The sequence below is a fragment of the Punica granatum genome, chromosome 2, assembly GCF_007655135.1.
Source record: "Punica granatum isolate Tunisia-2019 chromosome 2, ASM765513v2, whole genome shotgun sequence".
Taxonomy (NCBI): domain Eukaryota; kingdom Viridiplantae; phylum Streptophyta; class Magnoliopsida; order Myrtales; family Lythraceae; genus Punica; species Punica granatum.
This window is the reverse complement of record NC_045128.1, coordinates 11,433,217-11,451,414: the sequence shown is the minus strand read 5'-3', so window position 1 is coordinate 11,451,414 and position 18,198 is coordinate 11,433,217. Positions and strand designations below refer to the sequence as shown.

General features: G+C 37.7%; 1 protein-coding gene across 1 annotated transcript; it reads left to right on the top strand.

Moving 5' to 3' along the window:
• Nucleotides 1–10,666: 10,666 nt before the first annotated feature.
• On the top strand, nt 10,667–11,587 carry LOC116193651. Its single transcript, XM_031522392.1, has one exon. It carries the CDS (start codon nt 10,667–10,669, stop codon nt 11,585–11,587), a length of 921 nt encoding a protein of 306 aa, XP_031378252.1.
• Nucleotides 11,588–18,198: the final 6,611 nt, after the last annotated feature.

Genomic DNA, 18,198 nt, shown 5'->3' with positions numbered 1-18,198 from the left:
CTAACATTCATATTGGGCAAAACTAAATGGATCTATATTTAGGATTTTGAGAAATATTAGGTTTGGTTCTACCTCCTAAAAATATTGTATCTTTTTTTTGCTGAATCCTAAAAAAAAAAAACGTATCTCCCCTGAAAATATCGTATCAGTTACTATTGTTTGAATTCATTGGTCACCGATGCTGAAGCTCTTCTCTGACGTGGGAAGGGAGGCAAAGTGGCATGGTTGTGGTCCGATTCCGATCACCATAGTGTCAATCGAGGTCTCTGGCATCCCAAGAGTTTGCCGGCAAACTCGTATTGACACGGTGGTAGCCTGGAATCGGGCCACCACAATGTCCTTTTGCCTCTCTCTCTCTCTCTCTGACGAAAGAGAGAGAAGGGGGCAGTTCCACTGCAGTGGTCGCCGACACCCCAACGAGGTCACCAGATGACCAGAGGTCATCCGTAACCTCGCTGGGGCGACGATAGTCTGCGAACTCGTAGGGGCAGTGGTCGCCGGAATCGGGGAGCCATTGCCCGTTTACTCTTCGTTACTATTTTCCTCTTTTTTAAAAAAAAATTCTGAAATTATTTTTTAATTTTAGAATTTTAAAAATTATTTAATTTGTACTTAAATATCGTAGAGGACACCTTAGTCATTTTCCTTCTAATATCCCAATCTCAAACCTTAAATACCCCAAACACTATATTAAGACATCAATTATCCATTGGATTTCATATGCTAACTCATCCCATCTCCACCCCTATCCCTAACCTGACAGTCGAACATAGCCAAACTTTTATATTTGACATGTTTATCTAGAGAAAATCCTACTGCTGCCTAATATTTTTGTTAAAATAATTTTATAATAGGAAAGGACCAATATCTAAGGAGTTTGCCCAAACTTGATGAGCACAACTATTCAATAAGTCCCTTGGTGATCTACGGTGGGTTGGTGGCGAGTGAGTCCCACCCTACCCCTTCCCCTTCACACACGTACCCTTCACTACTCATTTTGCCAGCAATTGTTCCCCAGACCTTGTTGAGGTGAAGTTATGTCCCTTCTCCCGTTCCTTCTTGTCTTCATTCCTTTTTCTTTTCTTCATTAATTTTTAGAGTTTATTTCATTATCCGAGAAAAATTTCACATTAGCAAATTTATATTGAGAATTTGTGGTCTTATGTCAATGGCCACCATCACTCCAACGAGTTGCAACGACCCCTTAGCGGGTGGTTAATTATCTCGGATGGCGGTGTGAGTGCGACTGCCAACGAGGCTTCTATCACAAATTATTTTTCTTTTGCAAATACTATACATGTCAATAATAAAAACAAAGTTCACTGGCAATATCAAAGTGGACTAATCGTATCACACAGGAAAATATTAAAAAAGAATAAATTGGACTGAAAAGAGCATTTAAACATTGAGGATCGAAATAAATTTTGCCTATTAGGTCGACTTGGTTCATAAAATTGATTGTCAATTTTTGTCAAGAACAGTATCCACGCATTTAGTTTTTGGTGAAAACGGGATGGATTGTCAGTTAGCAGTACAGAGAGGGGAGTGAAATTTACTATTTTATGCATATATATAACTGAACAATCATTATAATATATAAAAATTGAGACTGCAATTACGCTACAAAAGCCAAAAAATAAATATGCAACTCCAAGTTGATTGACCTTTCAATTTGGGTTAAATGAATTTTTATTGAAGGAGTCTCAATGTAGGAGTACAAGGAATCGATCAGGAACCATGAGAACCTGAATTCAATTCTCATTAGTGGAACTTATTTGCCCATTATTTCACTTTATTTCCTATCATTACCATATGTTCATGGGCCTCCTTTATGACCCAAAAAGAAATCAACCTTGGTAGTAATTAATATGTGGCATATTCAACTTATCTCGGATGTTTGTCTGTGTTACTTGTATGTAATTATATTTAATTAAATAATTTTGTAAAAAAAAAATTTTCTCAATAATCTAAAAGAGCTATTTGAAATATACAATATTCTTTTTAAGTTCAATGTGATATCTTATAAATAGTACACATAAAAATTCATTTTAGATGTCATCATTCTACTAATGGTAATTTTGTCTTACACCATAACTCATATAATTATAGTATCTCTTGCTCCTTACGTGTCGTTTTATATATATATATATAATACATTATTTTTGGCCAATTTTATATATATTACATGATTTTTTTTATCTTTTATATATATATATATATATATATATGATACTAGGAAGTAACATGCGCGATGCCGTGGTTGGAAAATTTTTTTCCTATAGTGATCTAGGGAAAAAAGAGAAAAGTTTGTACACTATATGGGCAAAAAAATGACATTATATTTACTTGTGATTGCTAGAGTTTAATAAAAAAAAATGACGTTTAAGAAAATGACGAAATGAAGATTTCGTGAAGAGTTTAATCATTACTCCGCCTGTTGACTTTGCAGAGATGACGACCTGGGCACAGTGGGTTATAGCAGCGGAAGAAACCTTGGCTGCGTGAAACGAAGGAAAAGCAAAAATGGGCGATACCGCGAAGGATCAGCAAGATGAGCGATCGCCTAACATTGCAGGAAAATATAAGCGATCTCCAGGCCCGGAAAAAGAAACAAGCATTGCAGATGTCATCAAGCTCGGGGGCACGATACAGAGGACTGTCGACAATTTAAAGATCAAAATGAAAAGTTGATACATGCGGGATTGGAGTGGAGTTTCCAACTATATTTATTTGAGATTGTAGTGATTGTGTTGTTGAATTTTTGGAAAAAGTAATGAATAATTGAGAGAAAGTAATGATTGTGTTGTTGAATTGTGGAAAAAGTAATGAATAGTTCAGAGAATTTAGTATTAAAAATTGAATTGAATGATTAAAAAAATTGAAAAAAAAGAAAAAAATAATAATTGTGTTAATATAAGTGGAGTAAAGTTTAAAAAAAAAAACTTCAAAACTATACTACATGTCCTAAAAGACTTTGCTTGTAAAAAAGAAAACTAAAGAGAAATAAGTCCTCTCCAATGCTCACCCTCGCTTGTCGTTGACATGAAGCAGTCAGGAATATGGTGTAAGTTTGAATTATATCATTTGAATAAAACTATTCAAGTGATGATTGTTCATTACTTGTTATGGATTGTTCATTATATATGCACATATGTATTATTATGCCCAATCAATAAGAACCCCCAACCAGGGGCCAATTGAGAATCCTTTAAATTAAGACCCCGTCCGAGGCAAATTCAACACCTCCCATCTGAGGCAAATTCAAGACCTCCTATCGGGGGCAGGCAAATTCAAGACCTCCCATTGGGGGCGCTCACAAAGACATCCCGTCGGAGACAAATCCAAGACCTCTCATTGGGGGCACTCATAAAGACCTCCATTAGGGGGCAGATTTAAAGACCACCCATTAGGGGCACTCACAAAGACCTCTCATCAGAGACAAATCCAAGAACTCCCATCGTGGGCACTTATAAAGACCCCCACTGGGGGCAAATTCAAAGCCCTGCTATCGGGACACTCACAAATACTTCCCATCAGAGGCAAACTAAAGACCTCCCACTATAGAGTCACAAATGAAGATAGTTCGCTAATCATAAAATTCGCCCACAGAGAGTTCGTTAAACTAAGACCTCCCAGTGGAGGCGAAGGCGAATTGAAAAGTTCGAGTTCGATTAAGACCTCCCAATGGAGGCACACTATGTTCTGCACCCACCTCTTCACAATTGTATTCGTAAACCCAAGACACGTGCAAGCCACACAGAATGGTAATCCATCAAATTAGTTTTCGGGCTATACCAGCAAAATTCTTGCATATATTGCTTCGATTGGTTTTACAATCATATTTTTAAAATTTTAACTCTAACTTTAATTCTACTTATTACACAACAAAAATCAACAACACAATTATAACTTTTATTTTCTTCTTCAATTTTTTAACCATTCAATTCAATTTTAATATTAAATTCTTTCAATTATCCATTACTTTTTTTACAATTCAACATCACAATCATTACTTTTTCTCAACTATTCATTACTTTTTCACACTTTTTTCTCATAATTCAATAACACAATCATTACAACCCAATTAAAATCAAAACTCAACTCTACGTAACTCTAAAACCAAACACACCAATTTCGAAACTCTCATTCTCGCGCCTTCACAGAATGCACAAGACTGGGGGGCAAATGATATGGGCCACGGAATATGGCCACGTAAACCAAAGCCCACGACATTTGGGTGCCCATGTTATTTAGGCCCAAGGCCCGTAGCCCATGCCATCGGAAAAAGGGAGAAAGCGGGAACAGTTAAAGAAGACGAACAATTTCATTTCAAAAGCCAACGGTCAAAAGATAAGTCTATATAAGGGCACGCCTTCCCCTTCAACTAGAGGGGCCGAGAGTGGATGAACAACCCGATTCACTTCTTGTACCCCATTCCACTGTTCCCAATCGACATCCCATCCAATTCTCTCAATTTCGGACACCACTTGATTAATCCAATTTCAAGCGGAAGTGAAATACAATTGAGTGATTTTTATAGGATGAATTTAACAGTATTAAGGGAACTATATATATATATATATATATATTTGTTGGACTTGATGATGCAAAGGAATATAGTTATTACATTGGACTTATTTACTAATATATCATTCAATATATATTTTAAGATATATGAAATTAACGAAAAATATATGATATCTTCCCAAAAAAGTAGCCAAAACAAGGAATGATTATTATTTATCTTTTTATCTTTTTTTAAAAGAATGCTCATTTCATCAAATTTTAAAAAATCATTAGAAAATGTCATTTCCACTATTTTCAGAGAGACGAGAGGCTCAAGAAAGAATTGGGACCTGGGATGAGTATTCTTTTTCTTTTTTTGAGGGCGCTTAGATGAAAAAGTAGCATGCTTACGTCACTAGGCATTGTTGACATGGTAATGTGGGGACGGTCTATGGTGTAGTCGATTGCATCAAACAATCAAAATAAACTACTATAATTTTTAATAAATTACTACAATTTCTAGTAAATTACCTAAATTTATAGTAAATTACTAATAGAGAAAGTAAGTTGCATTCCAAAGTAACTTACATTTATTTCAAAGTAAACTATTCACATTTTGAAATAAGTACACAAATTTTAAAAACTTTTACATAGTTTCTTTAGAGTAATGTTATGTTTTGATTTGATTACAATTTTATTTTTTATTTAAAAACTTATGATAATATACAAATAAAGGCAGATTATTATCATATTGATCGCTCTCACATCATACTATGCTCATATTATCAAGAATGAAGATGAAGGCAGACTAATAATTTAAAGGGAAAACTCCTGGACATATCACAGTTTGAGAACAAGTATCACAGTGCATCATATTTCGAAAAATTAACATGGTGTATTACGAAAAATTTGAAAATTTTCACCGTGCATCATTTCCATCAACTGATGGACGGAAAGCTGACGTAGCACAAACGATGCCAATGTGGCCGTGCTTACTCAGCATCTAGGTCCCACCTGACCACGGAAATATGATGCACTGTGAAAATTATTTTCAGACTGTGATGCATGGTGTTATTTTCCTAAAACGAAAAGGCACTAACAATCGTATACAAACTGTCATGTCCCGAACAATCTTGTTCTTATCTCTTTTCCATTTTTTTTAATATTAGCACAAGTTTGTTGATCGATAAGGAGATATGGCCTCCATCGTCGACTGAGCCACAAAACCTTAGGCGGTGTGTTTCCCTTGTCCAGGTCTTGCAAGGGCTTCCACATCGCTTTCATCAACACAGAGTTCAACCACAAACGAATGGTCAACTCTAGAGAAGGGAATGGTTTCTTCTATGGCCCTAACTCAAGCAAGGGAAACACACCGCATGAGGTTTTGTGGCTCAGCCGACGATGGAGGCCATATCTCCTTATCGATCAACAAACTTATGCCAAATATTACAAAAAATGGAAGAGATGTAGGAACAAGATTGTTCATGACACGGCAGTTTGTATACGATTGTTAGTGCCTTTTCAGTTTAGGAAAATAATATCGTGCATCACAGTCTGAAAATAATTTTCGCAGTGCATCATATTTATGTGGCCAGGTGGGACCCAGATGCTGAGTAAGCACGGCCACATTGGCACCGTTTGTACCACGTCAGCTTTCCGTCCATTAGTTGATAGAAATGATGCACGGTGAAAATTTTCAAATTTTTCGTAATGCACCATGTTAATTTTTCAAAATATAATGTACTGTGATACTTGTTCTCAAATTGTGATGCACTGTATCATTTTCTCTAATTTAAATTACGCTTGCAAATAAAGGTAGACTAATAATTTAAATTAATTCTAACAAAATTCTCTATCCATAAAATAAAAACAATAGTTATACTAAATAGATCAATGAAGTATTATACTCATAAAGAAAAAAGTTAAGCTAAAGATTGAAGTTGTCGACTTGACATCACAACATTTTTTTTTCTTCACTTATAACCGGCATTTTCTTTTTTAGATTACTAGAAAAAATCCAAAATTTGGACCTTTATCAATGTTAGTATGAATTATTTTACTTGGCACAAAAATTTACCAACTGTATCAAATTTGATATCAATAATAATACGATATCTTTGTTTCTGTTAATTTTAACTGAATAAGCTTACTCCAAATTGGGATTGGGGCCGACCCAAATTGGGTGGTGGTTGTTGCCAGCGAGGCCCCACCATCAACCCCCCTCCTTTTCATCCATAATTAGGGTTCTTCTTTTCTACCTTTTAGTTTTTGTATTTTTAAAATTTCAGAATATTTTTTTATTTACAAAAACACTTCAGGTCCAACCTAGTAGGCACAATGGCACCGCCAAGTACACGTGAACAAATTCCGTTAAAATTAACGGAAAATGGTAACCTCGTGCTACCGATGATACCAAAGCGATACTATGTTAATATTTGAGCAAAGAAAAATTGTTCATGCTAATGTTGATAAAAGTGAAAACATCAAAATGCAATCGTAATATGTTTTCCTTTTGTTGTAGTTTTTTTTTTCCCTAGAGGATGAATTGTCAACACTGGGGAATAGAGAAAGGATTTTAATTAATTACTATGTTTCTAGAGAAAGACATAAGATTATATTAATTTACTGAATGGATTTGATTATCACTAGATCCCATGCAGGTAAATTAGAACAAATTAGAAGTGACTGTACCCCGTCCTAATAAGATTATATTTGCTCGTATTGTAAAATCCACGGAGATATCCATAGGTTTTCAGCTAGCGGTAATCACAATATAATCATATGCTAATAATTAAAGGGCAAATTACAAAAAAAAACCCAAGTTTTGTAAAATATCTCAGTTTTATTCTAAATTTTGTTTTGTAACAAAAAAAACCATAAGTTTTCTAAAATGTCTCAAAAATGACCTCCGTTATAACTTCCGTCAATTTTTGCCTACGTGTGACCTACGTGGACTGTTAAAGGGACCCACTAGCCTACGTGTGACCTACGTGGACTGTTAAAGGGACCCACCATCGGCAGCAAAAATTGACGGAAGTTATAACGGAGGTCATTTTTGAGACATTTTAGAAAACTTATGGTTTTTTTTGTTACAAAACAAAATTTAGGAAAAAATTGAGACATTTTACAAAATTTGGGTTTTTTTTTGTAATTTACCCATAATTAAATAGGGAAAATTATACAAAAAAAATATAAGTTTTGTAAAAGGTCTAAATTTTGTCCTAAATTTTGTTTTGTGATAAAAAAAATCACATGTTTTGAGAATCGTCTCCGATTTGACCTTCTGTTACCATTATGTTAAGTTTGCCATCTATTTGCCTACGTGGACTTCACAGGACCCACAAAGTTTACACATCATCTGATAAACTATATTGTTTTTTTCGTTACATACTAAATTTATGATGAAATTGAGACTTTTTTGAAAATTTGAATTTTTTTATTTAACATATCTTATTTGGTTATTAATTTATGTCTGAAATTAACAGTCCACGTTTGCAAAATTGACAAAATTTATAACGGATGTCATTTTTTAGATAATTTAGAAAACTTATGGCTTGTTTTGTTACAAAATAAAATTTATGAAAAAACTGAGACGTTTTACATAACTTAGGTTTTTTTTTGTGTAATTTGCCCTAATTAAATATTTACCTCATCATTAGCGTAGTTCTCAACCATTGGAACATCCCCATCGGCATCTTATCATCTCTTCGATGTTTCTCAGATATCCGCAGCCATCAAACGCTGTTGAGGTTTTTGGTATATTTAGCTCGAGACTTGAAGACCGAAATTTATAGGGCTCTTCACGGGTCGGTTTGGTCCAGGTATGGGGGAAAATTTTCAAGAAAAAAAATACAAGAATTCAATTTTTTGGGGAAATTACTTTCTTGTAATATATCTAGTTTGGTGCCAAATTAAGAGGGAAAGCCGAAGCTTATATTGATACAAGGTGCGTACAATGCCTCATATAGATCTTAGAGGGGCATGACTCGGCTTAAAGCGACTATAGAACGGTCACCTACGTCTCTCTCTTCCTTCTTATGTCGTTCGATGAAGAATTGTGTAGTTCATCGACAGAATCTCTCGGAAAGTACCAAGCAGCCTGCCTTTGAGCCCAATTCTGGCCCCCGTGAATTTGAGCTAATTGATAGCCCAAAATAAAAATAGCAGAAGAGGCTTTGATGAGCTAAGATACATGTTCCGTACAGACAGCCAAAAAGAGAAAAGGCATGATGATCTGCCATGCTCGCTCCACAGTGTGATTTGAGAAAATATATAAAACTCAATCAAGTGCTGACACGCGTAAAAAGGCCGTTATAGTCTTCAAAGTTCTTCTCCACTTTCATGTGGACTAAATGGACGATTTGGTCCCTGAAAGATGAAGCTTCGGACAAGTTCGTCCCCCAAAGAAATTCTCTATACAATTTGGTCCGAACGTTTGAAACGTTTGGACAATTTGGTCCTTCCGTCCAAAACAGTAGTAGGTCCCTGACAGATTAGCCATTAACGGAGATTTCCTTCCTTCCCTTCGTATCATCCCCGCGATTTCCCTGCTAAGAAACGGAAGCTTGCCCACCTCTTCTCATCAGGTCTGCACGAGTTCCCGCCCAAAATTCGCTAGATCTTCTCCTCGTCTAGGTTTCCCTGCGTTCTTCTTCCGATTCTGTGCTGTCCCGGCCGTGAGAAGCTCGATTTTGGCAAATGGGGAGCAGGTCAGTTTGGATTGTTTCATCTATTTGTGGTTCTTTATCATACGAATTGTGCTGTTATTTGTTTTATCCGATGCTCATATGTCCCAACCTAGAACATTATGGAGGCTTAAACTCGTGAAACCTCATAAATTAGGCAATAGATAATCCAGACTATGCATTCAAACTTACTCTGGGGAGATCAGAGATTGCATCTTGTAATAGCAGTTTGTTTTCCGAATGGTCTAAGGAGTAGCCTTCATCATATGCAACCGAAAATGCACATATAATGTGGACCAAAAGTACCTCCTGCTTGACTCGCATCTCGACTTGCCGGGTGACTGGAATCCTCTGAGGTCAGCTGAACAGGCTGACAATTGCCTCTTAGCAGATAGGTAGGGCTACTTAAGTAACTTAGTGCAAGGTGTGTATATGTAATGAAAACTAAATGGATTTTAAAAAACGACTCATGAGTATGGTAGAGTTCTTAGACCTTGGCAAGGTAAGCTCTTTTTAATGCACTTACCCCGCTGAATCTGGGGTTTTTTATGCATACAAGTATTTTTGTTGGAACGTTGATACATAACTAATGGAATGCTTAGGGTATCTCCATTGCCCGATAAGATGATCTTGTCAGTATTGGTATAAATGATCTTTCCCTCGCGTGCTACTGTGTTCCTGCATTTGATGTGTCTCAAATCCTGTGGACTTCTAAACCAAGAAACGCAAACCTCAAATTAATACAAGAAGTCAGAAGATCCATATCTCAAACTCCAAAGGAATTACACCTCTGACCAGAACATTGTGAGTAGGCAATGGATATTGCGGTAATCTCTGTTAATACAAGATTGAATACAAATTAAAAAAAGCAATTTTTAGTTCCAAGGGGTCCTGAGTTTGTGCTTAGCAAAAATATCCAAATATCTTGGATAATTTCAAAGTTTATGGACACACCTCGGTAGGGCGAGCACCCCATACAAACACACGCATCCGAAACTGAGTGAGGCCCATATGCACCAGCAGATGGTTGTTGCCTCATTGTCTCTGTGAAAGATAATGACCCTACTCATAAGTATTCCCTAATAAGTTCCAACATAAGCGCAATCTTTGTGAAAGATAATGATCCTACTCTTAAGTATTTCCTAACCACTTCCTCTTGGAGTGTTGGATTGCGGATTTATTGAATTACCTTTTTTGAACTATTATTATTTAATCTTTGTTTGGTTTTATGAAGGAATGATCATGAGGTTGGTGAGGAGGAAAATCTTGAAGTATATGATGATGATAGGCAGGAGGATCAGTTTGAGTATGAAGGTACTGAACATTTTGATTCAGGAGTTTATTGGGATGAAGAACGTATATTTAATGACAATGCTGAAGGTCATTTGGGTGAACAAGAAGAGCATCTTGGTAATCAATCAGATTCTGAAAATGAGGAGTAGGTAGTTGTCAGAATATCACCAACAACAGCGGATATGGTTATCTCCAGTGATGAAGAGGAAGGATATATTTCAGAAGAGTTAGTGGACGAGTGTATTTCTGATGACGACAAAGGTGAAGAGGAGAAGGCAAAGTACCCCGAGTTTGATGAGAAGGCCATATTTGGGGACATTCAATTACAGTTAAACATGTTATTCCCAAACTTGACTGTGTTCAAGAAAGCTGTGACAGATTATAATATTGCAATAGGAAGGGTGTTCAAGTTTGTGAAGAATGATAATGAAAGGGTTAGGGCAAAGTGTAGATCAGAAGGGTGCAAATGGGAGATCTTTTGCTCTTGGAGTAATGAGGTGAAAACTTTCAAAATAAAGAAGTTCGTGGAGCCACATACTTGTGCTCGGGGGTTCAAAAACAAGCAAGCTAATAAGAAGTGGTTGGCTGCTCAACTTGTTGATGAATTAAGATCATACCCGACAATGTCAGCACATGATGCTTTTGAGTGGTTTAAAAGGTGTAGAGGTATTCATGTAGATGACTATCAGATATATAGAGCAATGAAGTTGGCGAGAAAAATTGTAGAGGGGTCCGAGAAGTTGCAATATCAAAAGTTATGGGACTACTGTGAGGAACTTAGGAGGCGGAATCCTAATTCTACATTTGGTTTGAAAGTACATAGACCTACTCTAGAGCTGCCACCAACATTTGATAGGCTATACATTTGCTTTAATGCAAATGTTCAGGGGTTTAAAGCAGGATGCAGGCCCTTGATTGGGCTAGATGGGTGTTTTCTGAAGGGATATTACGGAGGACAGTTACTGTCTGCTGTTGCTCAAGATAGCAATCAACATTTTTATGTGATTGCAGTAGCTGTTGTTGGGCAAGAAAGTAGGGATACATGGAGTTGGTTTTTGACAAATTTGCTTGGTGATATTGGACAGTACAGTGACAATGGGTGAAACTTTATATCAGATCAACAAAAGGTACCTATCACTTAACTATAATATTTTAATATTGACTAAAAGTAGAATGTTATTTGACGATAAAGATTCTTGCAGGGTTGAAATTGGCTTTGGAGGAATTATGTCCTGGTGCTCCACATAGAAATTGTGTATTGCACATATGGAGGAACTTCTACAGTAACTTCAAGAACATGGACCTAACCAAGCAATTGTGGAAATGTGCAAGAAGTACCACAATGGTGGAATTTGAACATAATATGATGGTAATGAAGAGAATGAATGAGGCTGCATGGGCATGGCTGAAGAGATTTAATCCCGACGCTTGGACGAAAGCTGGATTTAGTGATTATCCAAAGAATGATAATCTACTAAATAATACTTGTGAGCAGTTTAACTCGAAGATTGTGAAGTTCAGAGGTAAACCAATCATTACGATGCTTGAAGAGATTAGATATTATTTGATGGGGAAGATGAATAAGCACAGAGTGAGGGCAAATAGCTTTGTGGGTCCAATTTGTCCAGTAGCGCAGAGTAGGCTAGACAAGTCTGGAAAAGACAGTTCATATTGGACCCCTGAATGGGTTGGTGATGCTGATGGTTACAAATTTCAAGTATGGAAAAGGCCCTAATGTAAGGTGGTAGATTTAGGTGATGCAACTTGCAGTTGTAGAATGTGGCAGTTAACTGGGATACCATGTGCACATGCTATTGCTTGCATGGCTTACAATAATTTGGAGCCCGAGAAGTATGTTCACTCATGGTATTCAACTGAACGATGGAGAGCCACTTATGTCCCTTACATTGAACCAATTACCAGTGAAAGTGACTGGCACCGCACTGAACTGCCACCAATTGAACCACCAGCATTTAAAAGACCGTTTGGAAGGCCTAAGCAAAGGAGAAGGCAATCTGAGGGTGAGGCAAGCACTTCTAGCAACTCCTCCAAAGCAACAAGAAAGTATGGTGAGATTCACTGTTCTAGATGTGGAAAGACTGGGCACAACATTAGACGATGTATGAATGAAGCCACTAATGATGCTCCAGATAAGAGGGGAAACAGAAGAACATCCAGAGGTCCTAATGCATCTGATGCACAGGTATAATAATTGTTTATCATGTTTACTATGATTTATATTATTGGCTTTCTCTTAGAAATTTTTACGATAACTTTGTTTCGTAGGTTGAAGCCCCCTCAGGCCCTTCAAGGCCTATTATAGGTTCTCAAGACTCCATCATTCTCGGGCCTAGCGTACCTGTTTCAGTGGGATCCATTCGATCAACTTCACATTCCTCTGCTCAGGTTGATTGAACTCACATTGAGTATTGAAACTTTTTGTAATGAAGGGAAGCCAACATATAAACATTCTTTTTATAGGTTCAACGAAGGCCTCTTAGTTCGGGAATGGGGATAGCAGCAAACCAAGGTCCTAATTGGAGGCCTCCAACACCATTGAATCCTGCGCCATGTCCAAGCACATTTCCATTCAGGTACCCCGCAGCAATGATGGGTAGAGGCAATTGGAGTAGTCACCCTTTAAGGCCTCCTCCGATAAGGCCAAGAGTACTTGCACCAGCGTCAACAGCTTCAGCGTCGACTTCCCATTCAAGCTCGTCACAAGGATCAAATACCATGAGTCGAAGATCCTGAGGGCTTAGTTGAAACAGCTTCAGAAATAGTTGTATGTTTACTGTGTTACATTATGTTGAAAAATGTATTTTCTCTGTATTCTGTCGAAAAATGCACTCTGTTATGTATTCTGTCGGAAAATGCATTTTTCTCTGTATTCTGTCGAAAAATGCACTCTGTTATGTATTCTGTCGGAAAATGCATTTTGTTCTGTATTCTGGCGGAAAATGCACTCTGCATATTCTGTCGGAAAATGCATTTTGTTCTGTATTCTGGCGGAAAATGCATTTTTCTCTGCATTCTGTCGAAAAATGCATTTTTGTCTGCATTTTGTCGAAAAATGCACTCTTCTCTGCATTCTGTCGGAATATGCATTTTATTCTGTATTCTGTCAAAAAATGCACTCTGTTATGTATTCTGTCGGAAAATGCATTTTGTTCTGTATTTTGGGAAAAATGCATTTTTCTCTGCATTTTGTCGGAATATGCATTTTGTTCTGTATTCTGTCGGAAAATGCATTTTTCTCTGCATTCTGTCGAAAAATGCATTTTTGTCTGCATTCTGTCAAAAATGCACTCTTCTCTGCATTCTGTCGGAATATGCAGTTTGTTCTGTATTCTGTCGGAAAATGCATTTTTCTCTGCATTCTGTCGGAAAAATGTATTTTCTCTGTATTCTGTCGAAAAATGCACTCTGTTATGTATTCTGTCGGAATATGCATTTTTCTCTGTATTCTATCGAAAAATGCACTCTGTTATGTATTCTGTCGGAAAATGCATTTTGTTCTGTATTCTGGCGGAAAATGCATTTTTCTCTATATTTTGTTGGAAATGCATTTTTTCCTGTATTCTGTCGAAATATGCATTTTGTTCGGTATTCTATCGCAAATAGAATGATATTCTGTTTAAAAAACGCTTTCTATTATGTATTCTTTTGAAAAAAATACATAATAGGCAACAGTAATAGAAAGTCACGTAGAATATGCAACAATAACAACAGATCACGCAATGTCAAACATTGTATTATATTACTAATGACAGAGTCATCTCAATACAACACAAACTACGACTACAACAATGACGACAACCAATACACCACATGCAATCTTAAGCATTCTGTTTTCATGTTCATACATTTGAATTTTCTTCTTCATCTTCTTCATGAGCTTGTTATCTTCTGTAGTCTTCTGCACTTCGAGTTGCTCCTCATTATCAACCCATTCAAAATACCCACATGTAATATCACTTCTTTTCCATAAGGGACAACTAAGAAAACGCATACCATAACTTTGTTTCTTTGTAGATGTTTGTAATAGTAGCTTCCTTCCACACCCACAGAGATTTACTGATTTTTCAACATCGGAATATGCAGTGGACTTTTGGACATATTGGTTTGTCCCACTCCAATGGCTTCCCTCACCTCCCATATCTGTTGTGATTCCCCTCTCTATTCTCTCTCTCTGCTTGTATTGTCACTGTTCGATGTCTCTTCCAAATGGGCTAATAATCTGAAAAGCACGACCATCAAATTAAACATACAAGTACATGTGCTGAGAATACAAGCACCACGCACATGCACGGCAACAGAACAAGCAACCGCACGCAAGTATAATTCAGGTACCTAAAAAGAGCACCAAGCAAATGCAGCAAATTTCATGTGAAAACAGGAGCAGCCAGAAACACCAAGTCCATGTGATACCAGGTTCAGCAGCAGCAACAAACACATTGCTGATAATACAAATACTTGATACCAAGTGCAGCAGCACAATTCATAAATTCACAGCCGCAATATTCCCGAAATTCACAAATTTCACAGTGCTGAGATTTCCATGCTCCAGACTAGACTGAGTTGCATTTGGTCCCAAGCACACACACTCTTCAAACAACACCGGCCATAAAAACAAGAGCAGCCACAAACACCAAGTCCGTGTGATACCAAGTTCAGCAGCAACAAACACACATGACTTTTTCTTATCAATACTATGCCAAACAATTAGATCAAGTCACAGTAGATCAATTCATCCGCAGAATTCGCAAAAATACCAACTACATCATACTAACAGCCTAGCCCGTTATTAGATCAAGTCACACTAGAATAAAGCTAAGAACTCAAGAAAGTAAATTCGGATCAGGCCTGTTGCGAGGGTAAAATTGGCTTGAAATCGACAGAAATTGCATTCTTTCAACTACAAATGGCATCCCATGATTAAGCGTGGCAAAAAAAATCTTAAAGAGATGACATAACATTCATTTTAAATTACAATAGACCCAGCTCATCACAAATCACCCACACATTCAAGCATTATCAAACTCATGTAAAACATCACAAATCAAACACGTAATAGCACAGATATGCACTTTCAGCTGAGCATATTCTCGAATTAACAAGGTCGAGCAAAACATCCTTTAATCCCTCAATATGTCATTAATCAATTCAGCCTATACATTAAACATGACTTTTTCTTATCAATACTATGCCAAACAATTCACATCAGATACCATATTATCGTGCAACTCATCCATTCATCAAACATCATCGAGAATCTACGAAGGACGACTAAAAGGAACCAAAATCGGTCAATGAGCTATCAAGCTAGTAATCACGAACAACCAGCCAAGTTAAGGAGTTAAGAACCTCACCAAACCCAACTCTAAATTTCAACATCATAACTGCCCAACAACAAAAGAAAACCACCCAAACAACAAAACCAAACCACCCAAACGATTTAGGGTTTGCTCGATTTGGGGCATTTTTGAGCTGATTAGGGCAACTATCAGCTTCATCAATTTCAACAACATAACAACCCAAAATCAAACCCAATCGGCAGAAATTTCATCGCAACAATCGGCATCAATTTCATCGCAACAATCGGCAGAAATTTCATCGCAACAATTGGTAGAAATTTCATCGCAACATTCGGGATTCTAAGAGGGATTTCAACTGACCTGCAACAACCGCGGAAAATCGATGAATCCGACAAAATCCAGACAAGAAATTGACTCGGAAGAAATTTCCCCAACATTCGCCTTTCTCACAAATGCTATTCAGATGCTAACAGGAGAAGACCCATCTTGGGGGCAGTTTCCTCAGGAGCAGGTTGAAGAAATTTTAACAACGATTCCAAAGAACTTCCTAAAGTCAAGGCCTGATGAGAAAGGCGACAGAATCGGAAGGCTAGGGCAAGACGAACAGAGAATCTGAAGATGGCAGCAAGAGGAATAGGGGGGAATTTGGAGCGGCAAATCGCGAAGAGAAGAGGAGAGACGGCAGGGACTCACGGCTGCCCAGGGACCAACGTTTTCTCCAACGGAAGGACAAATTGATACAAACGTTTCTGACGGTCGGACCAAATAGTATAGGAAAAAACTTTCGGGGATGAACTTGCCGTGAGGACCATCTTTCAGGGACCAAATCGTCCATTTGGTCCTTTCATGTGCTAGTTGTTAATTACAGTCACGTCTCGGTGTAGCACTCATGATTTGACACGTTCGATTTTGACACTCTTAACAAACAACAGCGACATGGTTACTTAGAGCAAATCTAATGAAAGTGCTTCTTTTGGGTGTCACTTGGGCCTCACCCGGTGCCACATTTACGCCACGTCAAAATGTAAAGCACTCACTCAAACTAGAAAAAGTCACTCGAATGGTTGGCCCCACTTTGAGTGTCAATAGGAGATTCACTGATTATTTGAATTATATATATGAATAATAACAATTTTGGAGAGTAAACGGATTCTCGTTCTCATCGGTTAGTGTACAATCATTTGCTTTATGTATATCAATAGGCTTGAAGCTAAATTAGGAAAATAATATACAGCTAGTTACTTACAATGAATTGGGAAAGATACAAGGAAATAAATAACAATATCGATTACTAGTAAATTCAGGATTGACTTCCTTAATACTCCCCCTCAAGTTGGAGCGTGAAGATCGTGAACGCCCAATTTGCCAAGGAGAAATTGAAAACGATCCTTCCCAAGTGCCTTGGTAAACATGTCAGTCAGTCGTAATCGAGTAGACACATGAGATGCAACGATGATTTTTTACTGTAGATGCTCCAGAACAAAGTGACAGTCGTGTAACCCATTAATTCATTTATACTAAAATTACAAAAATATCCTTACTAACCCTAATAGGGTAATACTAATACAGACAGTTCATTCCTTCCGCCTCTCTCTGTTCTATCAGTTCTTATCTTTCTTTCTTTCTTGACAATAGAGACTCAGTCAAAGACAACTCAGATGAGACGGAGACGACCTTGAGCCCTTAACCACTCCAGGCGCCACGGTGATCCCACCTTGACGCGACGCAGTGTCACTATGATCTCACCCTGACGGTCTTTGCCCTCCCGGACCCTCTGAAGGCTGAAGCACAGACGATTCCTGACTTTGTCCCTTTGGTCTCGCTCATGCTCCGATACTCCTCCAGCCCTCGCTGCACTCTAATCCAAGTCTTTGACATAATTAGCGAGTTCTCGATTGTCAATTGTAGCCCTATTGAAGTCCAATTGCACAACTTTAACCCTAATTTCGATTTGAATCTCTCTCCTGACTCTCAGTCAAGGGAAGCCCCGATTGAGTTCTCGATTGTCAACTAAGCCTTAACCTAATTGATTCTCTCTCTCTACTCAGTCTGTGTTCGATGTCGTGTCCGGTTTAACATAGATATAAACAGGTCGTGTTCGTGTTTTCAAAATCTAAACCGTTTAATAATCGTGTCATGTATGGATACTTGTACCTATTATGACACGTTTTGATAAACAGGTTCAACAGGTCTCGTCCGGGTTGACACGGATATAAATAGGTCGTGTTCGTGTTTTCAAAATCAAACCCGTTTAATAATCGTGTCGTGTACGGGTTATGACTTTGATGACACGAATCTATATAGACACGATGTACGGAGCCGAATGTGGACTCTCGTCGAGGCTCGCATGTGCGCTTTTGGATCGCGCGGCTTGGGAGTGTCCACCTTTCCGGGAA

Excerpts from the sequence above, each read along its gene's own strand:
- LOC116193651 (XM_031522392.1), top strand. The coding sequence starts at position 10,667 with ATGGTTATCTCCAGTGATGAAGAGGAAGGATATATTTCAGAAGAGTTA.